This window comes from Leishmania braziliensis, chromosome 36 (genome assembly GCF_000002845.2).
Source record: "Leishmania braziliensis MHOM/BR/75/M2904 complete genome, chromosome 36".
Classification (NCBI taxonomy): Eukaryota; Euglenozoa; class Kinetoplastea; order Trypanosomatida; family Trypanosomatidae; genus Leishmania; species Leishmania braziliensis.
In genome coordinates, this window is record NC_009327.2 from 417,401 (window position 1) to 437,785 (window position 20,385).

Genomic DNA, 20,385 nt, shown 5'->3' on the forward strand with positions numbered 1-20,385 from the left:
CCGCGTCCGACGCGGTAGCGAAGCATTGCTGTGCTCGGTGGCTCTTCAGCACAGCGACTGGCACTCTGCACTGGCGGCAATCTTTCAAACATACGGCGCTATCGAGGAGCGCCACGCGACGGGGACGACGTACTCATGCGACGTGGCCCGCACTATTTTGTCGCTGCTAACGAAGTCACCGATGAACCTCAGCAACACAGCAATGCGTGTGCGCACCGTTCAGGGCGAGATATGGGATGTGGAGTGTAGTCTTGCAGTGGTGCGGTTGCTGCTACGGGGTCGCCGATGGCGCCTGGCGCTGACTCATGTTGACGAGGCACTGGAACTGCCAGACATGCAGCGAGTCAAAGCGCAAGTGCTCGTGGACCCTGCCGGTCATTTACGGCAGGAGGCGTTCCCAACCTCGCCCACACAGACAATACTGACGCACTATACCCAGTTACTCACGGCAGCGTTGCAGGCAACGGCGATCGGTGGCGACAGTGAGCGCGCATCAGTGTACTACGATGCCTTCAAAGCACTACTACGTTACGTCTTCGCTGAAACAGTTAACGTGGGTACTCTTCACGCAGCTGAAGATTGCTCGCAGAATAGCGATAGTGATGGGCTGGATGCTGCGCTGGACATGGCTACTTTGTCTGAAAGGGGCGCAGCTCACGCCTCTTGCGTGGAGGACCGAGTGCAGCAGACAGTACGAGAACTGGCGCCGCGTGCGCGCATTTTGTTCTTCCGAGCTATGACAAAGAGGATGCTCACGTCGCATGCTGGAAAATGATAACAAGACGACCCCATTCGTAAAGGAAGAAGAGGAAGGCATCAACTTAGCCACTCGTGGCGACGCTACTCAACGCGAGATGTGCGTGAATGAGTTTCGTAACTCAACTCACTTATTGGTGACCTTCTCGCTTGTGTGTCACCGCGATTCATCCTTGATGACTGAGGGACATCACTGTGTGGGGTAGCCAGGGCCCCGTACCCTCTCTCCCCCTCCCTCTCCCTGCCAGTGCCGAGCCACCGCTGGTGGTGACTGGGTCAAGCACCCACGACGTGGGGTGGGGGCGGGGGTGGTTGGCGCAATGTAGCGCTACGCATATCGGCGGTGGGGTTGTGGATGGCGTTGTGTCGGAGCGACATGCGACAGTGAGCACCCTTGTACCCTCTGCGTGGTGGGCGGGGCGTGAACCTGACTCGAACGCATCCCACCCGTGTCCCCCACTGCCTACTGGTGTGGCGAGCCTGAGCGCTCCCGGAGAGGGAGGTGACTGGCGGCGTGTGTGTGTGTGTGTGGGCCGATCGAGTACGAGTCAGGAGGCGGTGCTCCGGCAACTGAGCCTGCGCGTTGCCGTAGCGCGTGCCTAGCGCTGCTTCGCACCGCGCGATCGGGCGGGCCCTGTGGCAGGCTGGTGAGCAGGGTGGTGCTGCGCTGAGGTTCTGTGGCGGAGAGTGGATATTTTGTAAAAAGAGTCTCTCTGATGAGGCTCACCTGCATGCACTCAGGTGCGCGGACAGCCCCGCGAAACCCTCAACTCTTCACGCTTTTTTCCGCTCCCAGACGCCCTCTGGCGGAGTGTGCCCTTGCGGCGGTCCTTTACTCGTCCATAGCGCGCAGTTCTCCTCACTTTTCCTCTTCCCCTCGCAGTTGTGGTGCGACCTTTTTTTTTCTCTGCCGCGCAGAGGCGTATTCATTGTGCTTTTGTTGACCTTCGCTCTCTCAATGTCTCCCGCAGCGCTGTCGTGTTCCGAAGTGTATCCATGGCTGGATGGGCCTGTGGTTTTAGGAAAGCAACGCGGCCCTCCTTTTGATCTCTTTTCGATGATTGCTGTTCGAGGGCGTGCGTGCCCTGGCTGTTTGAGTGCCGGCTGTAGACGAAAGTTCTCAGCCGCACTGCTTTGCATATGACGTATGACTCGAACTTGGAGACACGTACTACGTCATCTCCGTAATGAGCCACACACACGCATAGGGTACAGTGGATAGCGTGATGGACGGCGCGAATCACTACCCCCAGCACTTAAAAGGCAGCTGAGACCAATTCCTCAAGGAGACGGACGTCGTCTCGGTTGTATTTCTCGAGTGAGCTGTGCACAGTCTCCCCTAAGCCTGGTGGCACGAGGCGAAGCAGCCTAGGATGGGCTCCTGAAGTTCTGCTGATTCGCAGGTCCCTCTGCCTGTGGTGCCATTGCCCGCTTCATCTGCATCTTCTTCATATTTGCCTACCGTGCGCCTAGTGGTGTTTTGTTTCACTGCTGCTCTCCCTTGCCGTTCCCCCCCCCCCTGTGCGTGTGTGTACAGGCGGGATGTGACATAACGACTTCGCCTGTCTTTTTGCTTCTGCCCTTGTCTCCTTCTGCTCAATGTGTATCGTCGCCCTCCCCCCCCCCCTCTCCCTTCATCCGTGTTTGTGTGCGTGATGAGGGCAGGAGGGTCGTTGGTTTTGGGTCTCTCTCTCTCTTCCTCCCTCGTTCCTTAGCCCTTAGCATGTGTGTGTTTTTTTTTGGTTCACCTACACCGCGATGCTTGTTTGTCCGTGTGTCTCTCTCCCTCTCTCTCTTCCACCACCGCTCCTTCTTCCCCTCAACTGTCGCCTACTGGGTCGGTCGTGAGGGCCTCTATGGTGTTATGGTGACCTTTTTAGGAGGCGGGTTTTCTTGAACTCTATTGCGTGGTGCATCAACCAAAAGCGAGGGGGGGGTTAGAGGTGCTTCCCCCCTCCCCCTCCTTGAGGGGCGGGCCGAGAGGTCCTATTGGCGTTGAGGATGACGCTCCTCCCACCGCCGCTGTGACCCCTTTCTCTTCCATATTCCATCCGGCACACCTCGGAGGCTTCTCTTTACAGCTCTTTCCCTTTACAGGTGTGGTGTCAGCGGTGTGCGGGTGCCGTCTGCTTTAGCTTTCGTGCTTCACTCAGGCGCCTCTTATGTGCGTCTCAGCTGACAATCACCTACCATACAAATCAGTATTGCTACCGCTTCTCGCAATCAAGACATCCCCTGGCTATGCGAGCATACTATCAAAAAAAAAAAACACAGTACTACTACTCATCGGTTTCACCTGATTCCTACTGATAACCCTCGCGCCACGATTTTTTCGCTTCTTCAGCATTCTTCTCTTCCACTCGAGTGCGAAGGCTTTCTCACCACCCTCTCGCTCGCCTCTCGATTTCTACTCTTCGTTAGTATTGCCGTTAGTCTCCTACAACGCACCACCGTTTTCCATTCTGTCTTTCGTTCGTTTGCGGACGTGGCCTTTTTCCACATGGTACACCTAAAAGGACTCCGTTACAGAGAAGCGTATCACTATCAGTCAGATCTATACACACACACACACAAGAACGCACACTTGACCACGCAGGTAGTCTTCTGTTTAGTGCCACCGCACTCTTCATTCAAACCCGTCACAAAGACATTGGAAGTGCGTGTAAGGGCTGAGGAAGAGTCAAGTGTCTTAGACATGAATTCCGGAGACTATACCCCGTACAGATGCTCATAATGCGGATACTGGTTTGGCTCGCTTGCGTGGCTGCCTTCGGGCTACTCTCTCTAGTTGCTGCTGACACGGTCTTCTCTCATGACACCCGATCACATACGGTGACCATCGAGCCTGGCGTGCTTCCAGAAGCGCAGGGTTTTGGGCGACTGCGACTTCGCACTGGGGAATGGATGTACAGCTTTAATCCTGGAGAAGAGGCCTCCTTTTTCAGCTCCGAAGACTCTGCGAGTCGGCAGTGGCTGCAGTGGAAGGCGGAACTGCGTCTTTTGCAAGAGTATCGACAGAGGCAGCATCTGGGCCGCTACTCTACCGGAGGTGAAAAGACGGACACCTCAGCCAATCAGGGGAACAGTGAAGGACGCGACCCAACAGCACTGCCCATTGTAGATTACTTCGCTGATCGAAACGTGCGGAGACGCCACGCCGAGAGGCTGAGAAAGCAGTCGCTCTACAACCTCAGCGATTCGGAAGAGGCTGCTGATGCTCGTGTGTTGGTGGAAAACGAAATAGCGGCTATGTGGCATCTCGTCCAGTCGACTGGTAGAAGTAACGGCACGAATGATCAGGAGTTCCTGGGCCTCGTGGAACGGCACTTTTCTCACACGCTCACCAACAGAAGCGCGGCGGCACCATCCAGGTTTTTACCATCGCTCCCACGTGCACTCCTTCGCCTCCCCCTAGTGCTCGATGCCGAGGTGGTGCCCTTCATGGAGCGCGAGGTGGGCCATGTGCGCGATCTGTGGAAGCTCCGGCTCGCGGACGGGGTGGCACCAGCAGCATCGAACGACGAGGTAGAGTCACAGCTGCAGCTCCTCTCTACGACCATCGAGGATAGCAAGACGGTGGCCACCGCGGTGGCGACCCTGGTAGAGCCTTTGGTTGATGCAGCGCTCAGCTGGGTGGCGTCGTCGCTCACTGCAACACGCGAGGCGATTGTCACGAACGACGAGTCTACGGAGGCAAAGCGATCGGAGCTGAAACGGCTGCTCAAGCAGCAGTCTGTACTGCACAAGGTGAGGCCAACGCTGGAGAAGTACAGCAAGGTGTACCAGGGTGTTGTGCGACGGGGGCAGCTTCCGAACGCCGAGGCGACACTTTTCGCGCTTCAGCTGATAGCCAAGCAACGCTTTGGCGACAACGTGTCTGGGCTCGTCGAGGCGGTCCCCTCCCTTAGCGTTACGGCACCTCTTACTGGGTTACTGGAGCAAGAGTGGCGGGTGCACGTGCTAGCACCGTACGGTATATGTGTTCTTGCAACAGCCACCTTCATTTGGCTCTGTGAGGAGCTGAAGGAGCGGCTTCTCTCCCGAGTGCGAGCCCGTCGGCTTTGTCCAATGCCTTGCTCACCTTGCGGCATGACCACGTCGTTGTCGAACTGCGCGCGGCAGGCGTACATGCTCATCTCGCTCCTCGAGCTCGTTGTACCGCCGCTTCTCCCGATTATTGTGCTACTGATACACCTGCGCGGGGTGCGGTTTTGGATATGCAGTTTGATTGCCTTGATGCGCCCTTGCCAGCTCACAGTGTGCCTCGCGTCTGGCGCATTCTTGCTAGCCGCGAACTACCTCGTCGCCAGGGTGGTTCGGCGTGTCTTTCAGATCGTCAGCCCCTCTGTGTATCGCCGCCGTCTTGCCAAAAGTAAGTGAGCTGTTTGGATTTCACCTAACGTCAAGGACCGACTTGTGTGCTTCAGCTGTGCATAGAGTTTGGGGCGCGCAGCATACCTTCTTCAAGGCGTGCAGGCAGAGGCAAGGCGTAGGTTCTTCGGCAGGACGGGCTCATTGAGAAGTGATAAGCTTTACGAGGCACACACACGCACACTTTACAGGCATCCAGACGTGTGTGTGTGTGTGTGTGTGTGTGTGTGTGTGCCACGATTTGTCTGTCTGTCCTTCTCCATTCCGCCTCCGTACCCATGTTGGCGGCGAAACAAAGAGGGGCATTGCCGTCTTTTCTACATACTCTCTCTGTTGCATCCTTGTCAGCTTCTTCTGTTGCCCTTCAGTGCAGACGGGACGTCTCAGTAGTTTCTGCTCATAGCGGGGGTGGTAGTCGGTGACCCTCTTGCTCTCTCGCACCTTCCAACGCGCGGCGCGACGTAGTCTGCCTCAGTCTCTCTCGCTTCCTCTCTGTACTTTGCCCTCCGTCCCTCCCTCCCCCGCGCCCCCACTGCACAGCTTTGTTTTCCTCCACCTCACTGCCGTGTTTTTCTTCTCTTGCAGTATCCCTTGTGCTCGACGGCGCATCATCTTCCGTTCATATGTGGTCATCAAAGGACTCTTGAATGCGTCCTCTGCGGCTTCGTACCGTTGGCTCTCTCCTCCCTTCGCACACCGCTTCTTTCTATCGTGATGCGGCATCGGCCTCCTATCGTGCGTGGCGCAGCCTGAGCACAACGGCCCATAACAGTCAAGAGAATGCGACGACAAACTACACGGCGCCTCCACTGGAGCAGCAGCCCTCCGCATCACCACTAGCCAGCCCGGTAACCTCCCACTCAATGCTGTTTTCCAGGATTGACTCCGCAGTACTGTGCCCGCGACTCTCGCAGCGACAGATGCGGCAACGACAGCGCAAATGGGGTGCCTTGTGGCGATACCGATCAGAATACTGGTCGCCCCGCTCTGTGCCGACACCGCCGCAGGTAGCTTCAGCGATGATCACCGCCTCGCCGCGCACTTCTGTACGTGTGCCGCACTCCGGAGTCTCCCAAGATGGTCTCGCAAAGACGACGAAACGTGGCGCAGAGCAAGTCCCAGATGTGATCAGTTCTTCTCCTTCACCCAGGCGGGATCGCACCACGGCTGAGGTGGAGTGTGAGACAGATGGTGGCACACGAGCAAGTCCGCGGGCAGACTCCACCGGTGCTGCAATTGTCGATTCTGCTACCCCTGGTAGCATGCACAGCTCTGCGGTGGGTACGCACTCCATAGAGGACCCTCTGCTAACCTTTCTGGACACGCACGAGGAAGATGCGGCGTTGCTGCTCGCGATGTGGACGTCACTGCATCGCAGTTGTGTCTTTGGATCTGCTCTGTCGGAGTCGATAGTTCTTCAAGTGCGCTACTTTCTTCATTCCCTTCTTCGCTACCGTGCGGTGGGGGCGGCGGTGAACTTCTACTACCGACTCATGGGTATCGGGATGCAGCTGCATCAAAGCGATCTGCTGCTGCTGTTCTCGAGCTTGACGTACGATAGCCCTGGACCGACAGAAGAGAGGCAGCTGCGCAAGCCGGCCAAGACCGCAGTGATCGAAGACGACAAGAAAATTGGGACTCGGCGACGCAAGCAGCTCCACGAGCCTACTACACGAGTGCACCCAGCAGACAGTTCAGACCAAAGTCAGCATAACAAGGCCGGGAAGGGAAGCGGCGAGGCACTAGCATGTCAGATGGGCAGCATGGGCACCGTGGCGAGGAAGACAGGTGCGCCTGCGTTCTGTAAGGAGGGGCCTGCGGGTGTGAGTGCTGGTGCCACTGAGAGCACTGGGGACACAGCTTGGAATGCACATGTGGCTGGTGCGACCCACATTGCGGAGGGCAGCAACGTCGGCGTCTCCTGTGCCTCCCGTTGGGACCGCAGAAGAGCAGATAGCGAAGCACAGCCACCCAGCTCCATTGCACGCCGTGTGGCTTTTCACCAGCAGCCAGAGTGGATCAAGAGATGGATCCTTTACGAAGCCTCCATGGGGACACTAGAAGATCTGGACGGGGTGGAAGATGATGGACAGCCAAGCACACGATCGACGCGCAGCAGCGAAGACCCGTGTTGGAGTGCCAACAACAGGGTGCACATGGACACCGCAGCGCCGTCATGGCAACCGTTACAGAGGATAGAAATGGCAGCGATTCTGGAACACCTGCACCTCCTCACTCTCGGCGCCATGCAGCGAGACCATCGCAGCCCAACCGAACCAAACACAGCGTTGCCGCGGCGACCCTTGCGATGCTCCTCGCGACGGCCACAGCCACGGTCTGTTGAGAGACTCTACTGGAAGGAGGCTCTAGAGCTAGTGCGAGGCGCCTACATATCTGCATCATGGCCCATAGGACTGAGCAAGGGTGATGGGAACTTGCCCTGTCAGGCGGCAGAAGGTCTGGCCCTTCCCACTGGCGTCGCTTTTGCTCTACAGTCGATGCTTCGTGAAGTGCAAAGTTGGAAGGGCGCACTTGCTCTTCTGAGGCTGACGTTGCGGGAGGCGAACCATCGAGGTGCGGGGGCGGCCGGAGCGCTTTCTATGACACCTGACTGCTTTCTGCGTGGATCTATTCTGTTCATGGCTTTGGCTGCCCCTGCGCAGCCGTGGAAGACCCAGGCGTTGGTTGAAGAGTGGATGCATCGCGTGATGCTGCCTCGGCTGGCACACGACGCGAGAGCGAAGGCGGAAGCCCCCTTTACGGCGACAGCCGCAACAGCAGCTCTTCACGCTCTGTGGCTGAGCCACCTCTGCAGCGTAAAGGCATCACGGCCGGACGAGTTTGTTGCGCTGAGTGAAGAGGCGGCAGACTACTTAACTTCTTCCTCCGCGCTGCGAGCGATTCGCGGCGACCTCACGCTCATGATGACAGAGGTGTGCTCGAGCACCGAACTGGCCCTTGATGCCTTGCGGCAGACAGTGCTGCAGGCTCTGCAGTACCACCGCGCCTCAGAGGTACTGGCCAAGTCCATTCGAACAGGCGCCTACAGGGTTGAGAATGCCAAAGGCATACCCGAACTCAGCAGAGACCACGAGAGTAATCACGCCGTCGATGCGCTGACAAAGACAGCAGTGACATCGTCGGCCGCTCTCATGTGCGGAATGAGCTTCTCCCCCTCGAGTCAGACTGCAATTCAATCATCTCTCTCGCTCTCAACGCCTCTATTGAGCGACATGATGGATGTGTTTGCCCTGTGCTGTGCAGCTGTCAAGGAGACAGTCTGGCTGCGCCTCACGACAGCCACCTCGACAAACTATGCTGCGTCTCTGGTCGAGGTCCTGCAGTTTCTGGAGCGCAGTGTGCACGGTCCGGCAGGTCTCCTTAGTGTGTTCCAGCTCCTGTGTGGCTCACCAGTGTCGCGGCAGGCACACAACGACAAGGAGTCGCCGCCGGTGTCGACGGCATACACAACGTCGGGACCGGAGCGGGCATACATGTCGTGCCTTTTGGCCACCACTCTCTTGCAGCTCGTGCAGCTTCTCTGTGCACCACCGGATCCGAAGCAGCGCCGCTTCGGCTCCCAGGTATGGAACGGCGCGGTGCTGGTCCTCCTTGTGGAGTTCGCGGTGAAGGTGCTGGAGAGAGTTACGGCGGAGCATGTCCAACAGGCGCCGTGGCGGTGGGCAATTGAGGGGCGTCAGCAGGAGCTCGCGAATGCGACTGCGAGCACGATACGCCTTGTTGTGCGCCAGCTCGATATTAATTGCATGAACGAGAGGGTCATGTTTGGTGCCATGGCCGACCAAGATGTCGAACTCTGCGCTCTTCTTGTCCGAGTCTTCAACAAATCATCGGAGTTGATGGTGGCTTCGCGTGCTAGTGATGTGTGGCGGATCTCATCTCCGTCGCCCGTGTGGCAAATTTTGACCTCCACATGCTCTCCCCGCACCCTACAAGGAATCCATCTGTGCCTCAGCAGCTCTAGCGCACTGGGGAAGCGAGTACGATATCGGCTTAGCCGCCGTGATGTGGATAACCTGGAACGCTGGATTCAGCCGCCGCGGTCGCGTCTGCGCACCTCCGCTCGCCTGCGCTGCGCCCGCGTTGCGGCGCTATCGTCGTCGACGCGTGTCGTGAAAGCGAGAGTCGGAACTGGTGTTGCTGTACTGGAACGCGATGTGGGCATCGACTTTTCTCTTACTCGCAGCCTCCGCGACTCGTTGTACACGATCCTGAACAGCGAGCGCACGAAGGCTGATGTTGGGCAAGCGCTGCAGCGACTGGCGAGTACAATGTCGGGCTGTAATGCCTGCTGGCTACTATGCCATCTCGTGACGAAAGACATCGCTTTGGCCCGCGGCACGTGCACTGTGGACTTTTTTGCCACAACGCTGGATCGCATGGCGCAGGAGGTAGCGAAGTCCAACGCTACGGCACCTGCAGTAACAAGGGTGTCGCTATTGCAGGGAGGTCGTTTGCGGCCGTCTCGTGAAACCTATGGTACCCAGACCGCCCCCAAGACGTATGGCCCACCCAACTTGTGGCTAAGGGCCCTCGACGTCTTCTGGAGCGCCGTCGATCACGCTGAACACGTGGAAGTGGCTGCGACGCAGCACCCCAGCGCCCCCACTGTCAACGCCGCTGAGACAGCGCGCACGTGGAATTTAGTGAGTGTGGAGTCGCAGGAGCGCGCTGTACTTGCGCGCCTGCTGCTCCCACTTCTGCGCTTTAGCCGCGCCGTGAATCGGCCAGAGGTCGGCCGTCAGTGGCGTCGCACCTGGATCGCCATGTATGCACCACAAGAAAAGAAGAACCCGCGGTGGCGCCAACAGAACATCGAGGCGCTGTCGCTGCTAGGAGAGGCCGCAGCGCTGACTCGCTGCGTTGCGGAGTACCACGACTGCGGTAGCGAAGCATTGCTGTGCTCGGTGGCTCTTCAGCACAGCGACTGGCACTCTGCACTGGCGGCAATCTTTCAAACATACGGCGCTATCGAGGAGCGCCACGCGACGGGGACGACGTACTCATGCGACGTGGCCCGCACTATTTTGTCGCTGCTAACGAAGTCACCGATGAACCTCAGCAACACAGCAATGCGTGTGCGCGCCGTTCAGGGCGAGATATGGGATGTGGAGTGTAGTCTTGCAGTGGTGCGGTTGCTACTACGGGGTCGCCGATGGCGCCTGGCGCTGACTCATGTTGACGAGGCACTGGAACTGCCAGACATGCAGCGAGTCAAAGCGCAAGTGCTCGTGGACCCTGCCGGTCATTTACGGCAGGAGGCGTTCCCAACCTCGCCCACACAGACAATACTGACGCACTATACCCAGTTACTCACGGCAGCGTTGCAGGCAACGGCGATCGGTGGCGACAGTGAGCGCGCATCAGTGTACTACGATGCCTTCAAAGCACTACTGCGCTACGTCTTCGCTGAAACAGTTAACGTGGGTACTCTTCACGCAGCTGAAGATTGCTCGCAGAATAGCGATAGTGATGGGCTGGATGCTGCGCTGGACATGGCTACTTTGTCTGAAAGGGGCGCAGCTCACGCCTCTTGCGTGGAGGACCGAGTGCAGCAGACAGTACGAGAACTGGCGCCGCGTGCGCGCATTTTGTTCTTCCGAGCTATGACAAAGAGGATGCTCACGTCGCATGCTGGAAAATGATAACAAGACGACCCCATTCGTAAAGGAAGAAGAGGAAGGCATCAACTTAGCCACTCGTGGCGACGCTACTCAACGCGAGATGTGCGTGAATGAGTTTCGTAACTCAACTCACTTATTGGTGACCTTCTCGCTTGTGTGTCACCGCGATTCATCCTTGATGACTGAGGGACATCACTGTGTGGGGTAGCCAGGGCCCCGTACCCTCTCTCCCCCCTCCCTCTCCCTGCCAGTGCCGAGCCACCGCTGGTGGTGACTGGGTCAAGCACCCACGACGTGGGGTGGGGGCGGGGGTGGTTGGCGCAATGTAGCGCTACGCATATCGGCGGTGGGGTTGTGGATGGCGTTGTGTCGGAGCGACATGCGACAGTGAGCACCCTTGTACCCTCTGCGTGGTGGGCGGGGCGTGAACCTGACTCGAACGCATCCCACCCGTGTCCCCCACTGCCTACTGGTGTGGCGAGCCTGAGCGCTCCCGGAGAGGGAGGTGACTGGCGGCGTGTGTGTGTGTGTGTGGGCCGATCGAGTACGAGTCAGGAGGCGGTGCTCCGGCAACTGAGCCTGCGCGTTGCCGTAGCGCGTGCCTAGCGCAGCTCTGGGGTGTAGCATCTCGTGTGCGTACGTGCTGAAAGACCCACCGCAACCAAAACAAAAAGACAGAGAATGAACGAAGAGGCGAAGGACGTGTGTTGTTTTTCACAAGGAAAATCAAAGGAGACGTAGGCTCTTGTGCGGTTACCCTAACATGATAAGGAGAGTAGTCACGAGGATGTGATCTTCAAACTGTGGCGTCTACCCCCCCCCCCCCCCCGCGCCCCCCCTCCCAACGCTCGCACTGTGACACTTCTTACATCCGGTGTATATACGACCATATCGTATGCCTTCTGTGCCCTGCTGGTCTGATAAAAGAGAACTACGTGTTGTCGCGCCTTGACTTGCTGCATATGCCTCTTTGTTGTGAGTCTCAAGGAGCAGATGCTAACTGCCGTTGGTACCTTGTTCGACTCTCTGTCTCCCTCTTGTGTCGTATTCTGTCTACGCTCCTCTCCGCCTCGCTGTTGCGTCATTACAGCAACGGTAGAAACTCAGTTCACGTTGGTTTGTTTAACTTTTTTCCTTCCCATGGCGCAGTGCCTCACATGGCAGGTTGTCGACCAGCGGCAGACGGGCGAGTGTCTTGGCGCCGTAGACCTGGAGGCGCTGCGAGCTGTCATGCAGCGAATTGACAGCGATCACGGTGGGGCGCTGTTACACTCGGGCGAACGGACAGAGGCACAGGTGAGTGTGCTGCTCGATTTGTACGGTCACCTCGTTCTGTTTGCGAAGGCGTCGCAGTTTTCCCCATTCAAAACAAGTACGCTGCTCGGCATCGTGCATCAAGTGCACGAGACAAGCGTTGCGGACCGCCTTTCCCGCCTTCACTCGTACGACCTCCTTCGAGAGCTCGTGGTTCGGCACAGCGTGCACCGTCCACCGTACTCGACAATGGTGTTCAGCGTCCGAGAAGTACAAGATATCGACACGTACATGATGAGCACCTACTATCGCCACTATAAAATGTACGTGTACTGCTTTGTGCCACGCGAGGTGGCGACCCTTCGGACAGTAATGCTGAACGACACCGTCGAGGTACCGCCTGTACAGCTCCCCCCACTCTCCGCTGCCATTAGAGAGGATGCGTGGAAGGAAAAGATGCAGGAAAGGGTGCGCACGCTTGAGGAGACCGAGATGGAGGAGCAGTGGATCGCCTCCGATGCGCTCTCGGAGGAGCAAAAGCGCTCCGGCACGCTTGATAGTCTCACATTGAAGGCCGGCATACGCGCACAGCTGGAGGAGATTCGCGATGCCGTGTCGAAGAAGTCGACAGACTGTCTAGACCTCATCGAGGAGAAACTCACCGCCCTTGAGGCCAAAGTGAATGAACTGCAGAGTGGCGGCAGTCGTGGTCGGCTGAGCTCCAAGGGGTCCTCAAAGAGGAAGTGACCCAATGGACGTGGGGCCACGGACATAACCAAACGGAGCGCAGAGGCGCTAAAAAAGGAGCGCCTCTGTTTGCTTATTCAGTTTTCGTTTTGGCACTGTAACGTTCTCCTCTCCTTTTACTTCGTGGCCCCCCACCACGTCTGACTCCATGTCCTCCGCCCCCCCGCTCCCCCCGCTTCTTCAACGTTGACAGGCGCGCCACTGTGCCGGCAACAGCGGTACTACTGGGTTGATGTCCGCTGCCGCCTGTGTAGGAGTGTTGCTCCACATTGTGGACATCGCTGGCGGCTATGTAAACTAGCGAATTGCTTTGTTCTTTTTTGGGAGTGTTGTTGTTGTCCTTTGCTTGTCTGTGTGCGCGTCTGTGTGAGCTCGTAGGCACACGCGTGCGTTGGCATGGGTCTCGTTCGTTCTACGATGAGGCATAGGCAAGAAGAAGCCAGTATTGGAGCCACGTAGGGTCAATGAGAATGTCGGTTTGGCCTCCTCTGCGCACAGGCTCCAGCTTGAAGATCGCTGCAGGCTCCTCCTGATAACTCGTGGTGGCCGCTCGCTCATGAGACCGTACACAGCTGTGCGTCTCCATCGTCCCATACACTCCCCTATGTGAGGAAGTGGAGTGGGAGTCACGGCGTTTTTTTTCTCATGCGATGGAGTACTGCATAACTTCCCCGTTGCTGCCTTCTTCACCGTTCCTTGCTGGGTCTCTCCCCCCCCCCCCCACTGCTCACTCGTCTCTCTCGCGCGCGCTGCGTTCATGATGAAGTGCACACGCTGTACAACTGCGGGAAGCCTCGCCTGACACGGGAAGAGGAGGAGGAGAAGGGGCGTCAGGACTTGTATAGTTAGCGGCGTCTCTTTGTTGAGCAGCACTGCGTCTGTATCGCTGCCAGGGGAGCGGTGGGGGACACATTGGGCTTGGTCACCCAGAGGAGGTGTTTTGGCACCCCCCCCCCCGCACACACACACACACATCTAACTGCTAGAGCTGCAACTTCTCAGGAATCCTCCTTCCACGCTCAGGACTTGTGGTCTTCCGTTACCTCGAATCTCTAATTCCTCTCCGAGGAAAGACGTCCGCTTCACTGACACATCTGCGTAGACCCCAGTGCTGTCTGCTTCGCATTCTCGTCTCACTTCCTAGCTGCTTCTTGTTAGCTTGTTTGGCTTTCATTTGGCTTGTCGATGTAGCATGAGTTGTTGTAGTTTAAATAGGGCCCTTTCCCAGTGGCTGCCCTCGGGGGTGATTGCAGGCCATGTGCGGCGAACACCAGGAGGAGCAGGTAGCCCTCATCTGCCGCGACTGACCCATGTGACTTCCAGCAGCAGTGTTGCACTTCATGTTGCTGCTGCATCTATCGGCAGTAGCGGCAGTAGCATCATCAGGTCGTCCGGCAAAAAAGCCCCCGTGTACTATAACTTTGCCACTCCGGTGGATGTGTTCCGTGATGGGGCGGATGGTGGAAGTGTCTGTCACCGCCGACAACGACGCGAGGCGCTGGGTCGAGAGGGAGGACCGCTGCTTGTGGCGCCGCGCACGCCAGATCCTGGTGACCCGCTTCAGCGCCTCAACATTTTTCGACGCGATTTTTCCGACTACAGCGTCAGCGCAAGGGGGAGTCAGAACATCATGGTCAGCGTCGACACCACCACTCGCCGGTTTCTCGATATGTTCTGCGACTTTGATGCCAAACGCTGCAAGCTGTGCAATGAAACCTTCACACAGTGGCATGTCCATACCAACGGCATCCCGCACGCTGGGAGGGAAGGCATGCTGCTGGAGCTTGTTCGCCCGTATTGTGGAACTCCCGAAGAACTAATAGAGATGTGGTGGCAGCGGCTGAACTCGTGCGCCGCGTTTCATCGGATTCCCGCTTTAAGCCACAACAACCCCCACGAGCGCAAACGACGTCTTCTGTACCTATTGAAGCTACTGAAAGACCGCGGCATCCTCGTGGAGACGTTCAACGTAAGTGACAGCCAGTCCATCAACTCGGCGCGCTCGTGGGAGTTTGAGCGACTGGAGTTCGTTGGGGACAATGTGGTCAAGTATATCCTGAACAGTGTCATTTCATGTACCTTTCCTCCTCACGAAGGAGGCGCGAAAGGAAAGCTAACGTGCTTCCAATTCGTGATGGACGGCAACGATGGTCTAGCACGCGGCTACGACCATCTCGACCTCCAACAGCTCGCCTCCAGCGTGAGGGTAGTGAGCAAATTTAAGAGTGACATTGTCGAGACCCTCTTCGCGGAGTTGCAGATGTACCTGTGGAGCACGCAGCACGATGTCGGCACCTCACCCCTGGTGTTTCCTTTTACGAGAGACATATACACGCTGCGGGCGCTGGTGCAACATGTTTTGTATGAGTTGGCCATTGAGCTCTTTCTTTACCACATTTCCTACATTAACGGCATGCTACAGCGTGTGATGCGAGAGAACCACCTGCAGTTTGTAAAAACAGATGCCGCGCTAAACCCCACGGCTGGTGCAAACATCAGGAGTTGGGGTATGAAGGCGAGCCACGGTGACTGGACTGACAGGGGCGAAGACCATAGCCTTCCGCAAGGCTACGGGGCACCGGCGATGCCTGCCCCCACGGTGACTCTCATGAAGGTGCGCTCGCAGCGCGCCCACCGGCAGGGTTCCGATGCGGCGCTCTTCTTCGAGTCCACAAACTACGACAACTTCAAGCGCGTGGTTCCGATCGGCGGGCTTTTGCCGCGGGCTTTTGCGCGGGAAGAGTTGTCCGTGATCCCAAACTACATGCCGCACCTCCAGAGCGATGGCACGATGACGCTGAAGATGAGGAAGGCTGGGAATGCCGGCTGGTCGACCCTGTATGCCTCCGCAGCAGCGGTGGTCGAGAGGGGAGTCGTTGCCGACGGTCTCGGCATAAGTGCAACAATGAAACCGCGAGTCGACCGCGAGCCCGTTCGCTTGTCAGTTCCACGTCTCAAGGACGAAGAGCTTATCCCAGAGCTCATTTAAGCTCCTCACATGTGTTTTCTTTCCTTCTCCCTTCATTTTCTTTGGTCTTGTTCCCCCAAATTCTGCTGTGGTGGATTGCGAGAGGGCGAGCGGGTCAGTAGTTGCCAGAAGCACGAGGAATGCCTTTTAGTGCCGCGGCAGACCCACGAGTACGTGCACAGCTGTACGGAACAGCAACGACGCAAAAAAAGACGCGGGCTGGGGCAGTGGGTACCTCAGCTGGAGCAGAGGTGATTTTGCCCTGAAACGCGCGAGCGGGTGAAGCGCCTGGGCCGCACTCGATAAATGGGGGCCACAGAAAACAAAGAGAGAAAGGGAGAGACGTGTTCCACAGCTACTCTCTCTATTGTAATGCAGCGCTTCCCTCTTCCTCCTCCTCTCGCCCTTTGTCGAGCGCCTGCGCGTGCGCTTGTGGGTGTGCGCAGGAGAGGAAAGGGTAACAAGCGCTCTCGCCACACGCCTATCCTGTGCTTTATTGTGTACCTTCCCCATCCTCTGACGTCAATTCTTGTCAAATGCCATGCCTGATTGCTTTTCTCCCTTTCATTGTGCGCGGTTGCACCTCCCGCAGCATAGAATTTCAAGCAGGCACGCGCACTTCGCACGAGACAGTGACGCGCAATCGCCTCGGTCCTATCCCCTTTTCGTACCCGCTTTCCATTATCAGACACACCACCCCCTCCCCTTCCCCCTCCCTCCCTCATCATCCTCCCCATACATGCGCACACCATACACGTCCACCCTCCCCACTCCGTACATACACCCGCACAGTCACCCTAGAGAACGCATCAGTAGTTGATTTCCTGCTTCGCATTCAGTGGTGCTGCCCCCGGTGAAGGCTGGAAGAGGAACACATCTTCATTCACGTCACCGCAAGACTCACTGCCTCTTATACGCCTTCTCGCTCTTTCGCCTTCTCCATTCCGCAGACATACGCCTACACTGCCCACTCAGAGTTGTCGCTTCGTCGCTGGTATTTTTCACTGAAGCGCTCCTCTTTGTGTGTTTTTTTTTTGTTGTTGTTGTACCTTTCGTAGCTAACGTGTGTCGTGTCAACTGGAAAGGGCGCCTGCATTCCTCATGATCACCGCTCGGTCACCTTATCAAGTGTATAAGGCGGCGGACGTTAAGGGAACCGTCACCGACTTCAACTCTCTGCCGCCTGAGGAGGTACTGCCGTACAAGATCACATCCTCGGAGGAGACATTGGTGGCGTCACTCTCTGTTGTCGAGCGAAGCGAGGAACAGCGAGGCAAGTACGCCGTCTCAGCCCTGCACGCCGCGAGGGTCTACGTCTGTGACCTCATCAGCTACATTCCCCTGTCCGCCCGCTCGCAGACGGCCAAGAGAGTCGAGATTAACACTGACGCGATTGTACGCACTGTCGTGCTGTTTGCCACCAACACAGGACTCCTTCAAAGTGTTAAAAACATCGTTCTTGCGAACGCCTCAGGGGCGCACATATCGCTGAAGGATCTCTCGGATCTAGAAGGCGTGCTGAACGCGATGGAAAAGGAGCACCGGCAGAAAGCGAAAGGCGCTGGGGAGAAGGTGGACATGCTGCGCAAGGTTGCGCCAGAGCCGATGATCGTCCCCTCCAGCCCAGCGACGTCGAAAGGTGCGACAGCGTTGGCCACAGGCGAGGACGGCGGTGGCGCCGCGCAGAATTCCACAGGGTCTTTGCGGCAGCGTCGCCGGCGCTCACAGTCTACCGACGGCCCTGCCGCCAACGCAGACGCACATGGAGATGCCGCGGCACTCAAGGTGGCGAAGATCGAGGTGGACGGAGACAATACTCCTCTCGCCGCTGCGTATGCGCCAACGCCATCTAGCGGGCTCAAGAGTCTGCGCACCGGCCGAGGCGGCGGTCTAGTGTGGGGCCGCCTCCGCAGCCTAACAAACAACGAAAAGAAGGTCGTCGCGATGCTGCACTCCACGATTCAGGTGCTGGGGCATATCTTCGCGACCAAGTTCAACGACCTCGTCCCCATCTTCGACACGCTTCAGAAGCAACTCAGAATGGCACAAGCCGTCATGGATGCCGAGCGCGCACAGTACGAAGCAAGGACGGACAAAAGAGCCTTAGAGCCGTTTCACGGGGTCACCCTGGATGCCGTGCAGCTTGCTCTAGAGCAGTCGAGCGACACATTCCGCAACGACGAGGAGTGCCGCTACGAGCTCGATGAGGACCTCTTGCACCCCATCGCCCACGCCTGCCTGAGTGTCATCAACCACATTGAGGGCTTCTTGACTGAGCCATTCAAGGGCCCGACGCCGGAGGAGTTGGCAAGGAAGCAGCTGCTGCGTGATGCCGCACGGGCCAAGCGCGACGAGGCGAAGCGTCGGGTTCTTGAAAAGGCGGAAGCCAAGGCGGAGCTGGAGCGCAAAAAAGAGGAAGAGCGGCAGCTGATGCGGCGGCGACTTGGCGACGGCAGTGACGAGTACGAGGAAGACCTTCAAGAAGACACCACGCTCGTCACCCCGTCTACGTTAGGGTACGTGGCGTACGATGCGGAGCTACCGCTTGGCACTCCTGAACTCTTTGAAAAGGCGCTGTATATATGGGGCATGCTCGTCTCAGTGCCACGTGCGCTCAGTCTGTCACAGATGCGATTTACTACCTTCCTGAAAGGAATCGAGTGTGAGGACCAGGACGCGAATGGGCTGATGGAGGAGGTGACCAAGTGTCTGCTCAACGTTTCGATAGATAACCTGCGCTTCCGCTCTCCCGAGGCGCCGCGTATCATGACGCGCGGCAAGAACTGGTTCGATGCCCTTGTCGAGTTTGTCGGAGTGTCAAGTGGAAACAAAAAGAAGCGACGGCAGCAGCAACGCCGTGCCTCTAGTACCGAGGAGGATGAGGAAGAAAGCGACGAGGAGGATGACAGCGACGGCGAGAGCGATGTAGCCTCCTCGATATCGTCTTCGCCATCTTCCTCTGCGTCAAAAGGGAACGACGCCAACACGTCAGCTGAAGAGGGGGGCTCACGGCTCGAGGAGAACCCAGCAGCTGCCGGGGCGGAGGGAGTCGAAAGCGCCGCTGAGGCGGTTGCGGAAGAGGAGGTGGATACAGACCCGTTCTTGCTGGAGCTGAAGATAACAATGATGAAGATAGCAGAGCTACGTTCCTTGGCGTCTTGGGGAAACGTCGACGTTATTGATCGCCTTAATCTGCTTCAGTTCTGCGTGCTAGAGGCACTGAGCAGCGACGGCGTGCGCAGCGAAGCAGACCGTCTTGAGAAGGACCGCGAAGATGAAACGTTGAACGTTGAGAAGAAGCTAAAGGAGATTCGTGAGGAAGCGGAGAAGGAGTTAAAGGCGCTGTTGCGCACGTTGCCGCCAGTGACTACCACAACTGCCCGCAATACGAAAAAAATGCCAAGGAGCAAGCGAAAGACCGAGTCAGTGAAGACGGAGGACGACCAGGGCTCCAGCAACGCCGAGGATGGCAAGCAGGACGGTGACGAGGCTGAGGTCTGTCAAGAAGCGAAGGCAAAGGCCGCAGGGGAGGGGGCGGAGAGGACTTTTGAGGCCGAGCGGGAAGCTATCCTCAAGGGTGTCGATCGCAAGCGCGAGGAGATCTATGCACGATTGCTCAGCTTGCAGGATGGCAATGACCACGGCGCCATTATCGAGCCGCTTGGCATGGACCGCTATCGGCGCCTTTATTGGCGTTTTCCAATGGAGCGGGAAGTTTACGTGCAAAGCGTACCCCATCTCACGGCCGCCGGATTCCCTGTCCTGACCGAGCCACCGGAACTCAAGCAGCGCCGTGCCCCCTCGCGGCCACTTCTTCTGGATGAGGAGGAAAGATCATTGCAGGGCCGGCGACGGCGTGATGACCGAGGTTCAACCGCGGCGAGCGATCCGACTGACGTCAATGACGACAAGAGTGCAGTTCAGACTATGTGGGGTTTTATTCCCTGCAACTACCTCGGGACCTTTCTGCAGACTCTGGACCGTCGCGGGGAGCGGGAGGCCCCGCTGCGGCACGCACTAGAGATGGTGGAGCCGTACCTGACAACTTTGGAAGAGCCACGAGAAGTGCGTGAGACACGGGCACGCGCGCACATGTTTGGCTACTTGAACCGCCTGAAGGCCGACTTCACGTACTGAGCTGACGGCCAGCCCTGACTTCTTTCAACTCCCGCTAGGAGCTTTCGCTTTCTGGGGTGGGAGAAACGGCACTCGGTCTTTGAGGACAATGTTTAGAAGGTTTAATTGATGCTCTCAGCCTTCAGTATCCACATTGAGGCACCCATTCACCACAAACACAGAGAGAGAGAGAGACGTTTCTTTGTACGTATGGGTGGGTGGTGAATCCTTTCGCTTCTAACACACGCATAGGCCGACTACCAATCTTGATGGACCCCCTGCTTGGCCCAACTGGTGAAAGTGGCTGAACTTCCGTTTCCGTCTAGCGCTCTGTTTGTTACCACTCAACACTCAGTGCTTTCTGCCCCCAGCCCCGCTATGTTTCTTCTCTGCCTCACTCGAGAAACTCAGCCATACCCCTGTCATCCCCATTCGCGTCTCTTCACTTTTTCTTCTGCGCCCCCCCCCTCCCCCCTCCCCTCTACTCCTTCCTCATTCCGTCCTTCCTTCCTGGGGCATCACTGTTTA

The 20,385-nt window shown here is 57.6% G+C and overlaps 6 protein-coding genes across 6 annotated transcripts; all 6 read left to right on the top strand.

Moving 5' to 3' along the window:
- Positions 1-181: 181 nt before the first annotated feature.
- On the top strand, positions 182-775 carry LBRM_35_1140 (conserved hypothetical protein; the record flags this gene model as incomplete). The annotated part of the gene is made up of 1 exon (XM_001568686.1): positions 182-775. The coding sequence occupies one exon, from the start codon at positions 182-184 to the stop codon at positions 773-775; it is 594 nt and encodes a 197-aa protein (XP_001568736.1).
- Positions 776-3,489: 2,714 nt separating this feature from the next.
- On the top strand, positions 3,490-5,136 carry LBRM_35_1150 (conserved hypothetical protein; the record flags this gene model as incomplete). Its single annotated transcript, XM_001568687.1, has 1 exon — positions 3,490-5,136. One exon carries the CDS (start codon positions 3,490-3,492, stop codon positions 5,134-5,136), a length of 1,647 nt encoding a protein of 548 aa, XP_001568737.1.
- A 638-nt stretch (positions 5,137-5,774) lies between these two features.
- LBRM_35_1160 (conserved hypothetical protein) lies at positions 5,775-10,793 on the top strand (the record flags this gene model as incomplete). The annotated part of the gene is made up of 1 exon (XM_001568688.2): positions 5,775-10,793. One exon carries the CDS (start codon positions 5,775-5,777, stop codon positions 10,791-10,793), a length of 5,019 nt encoding a protein of 1,672 aa, XP_001568738.2.
- A 1,119-nt stretch (positions 10,794-11,912) lies between these two features.
- On the top strand, positions 11,913-12,773 carry LBRM_35_1170 (conserved hypothetical protein; the record flags this gene model as incomplete). Its single annotated transcript, XM_001568689.1, has 1 exon — positions 11,913-12,773. One exon carries the CDS (start codon positions 11,913-11,915, stop codon positions 12,771-12,773), a length of 861 nt encoding a protein of 286 aa, XP_001568739.1.
- A 1,192-nt stretch (positions 12,774-13,965) lies between these two features.
- On the top strand, positions 13,966-15,762 carry LBRM_35_1180 (RNA editing complex protein MP61; the record flags this gene model as incomplete). Its single annotated transcript, XM_001568690.1, has 1 exon — positions 13,966-15,762. One exon carries the CDS (start codon positions 13,966-13,968, stop codon positions 15,760-15,762), a length of 1,797 nt encoding a protein of 598 aa, XP_001568740.1.
- A 1,080-nt stretch (positions 15,763-16,842) lies between these two features.
- LBRM_35_1190 (conserved hypothetical protein) lies at positions 16,843-19,878 on the top strand (the record flags this gene model as incomplete). The annotated part of the gene is made up of 1 exon (XM_001568691.1): positions 16,843-19,878. The coding sequence occupies one exon, from the start codon at positions 16,843-16,845 to the stop codon at positions 19,876-19,878; it is 3,036 nt and encodes a 1,011-aa protein (XP_001568741.1).
- Positions 19,879-20,385: the final 507 nt, after the last annotated feature.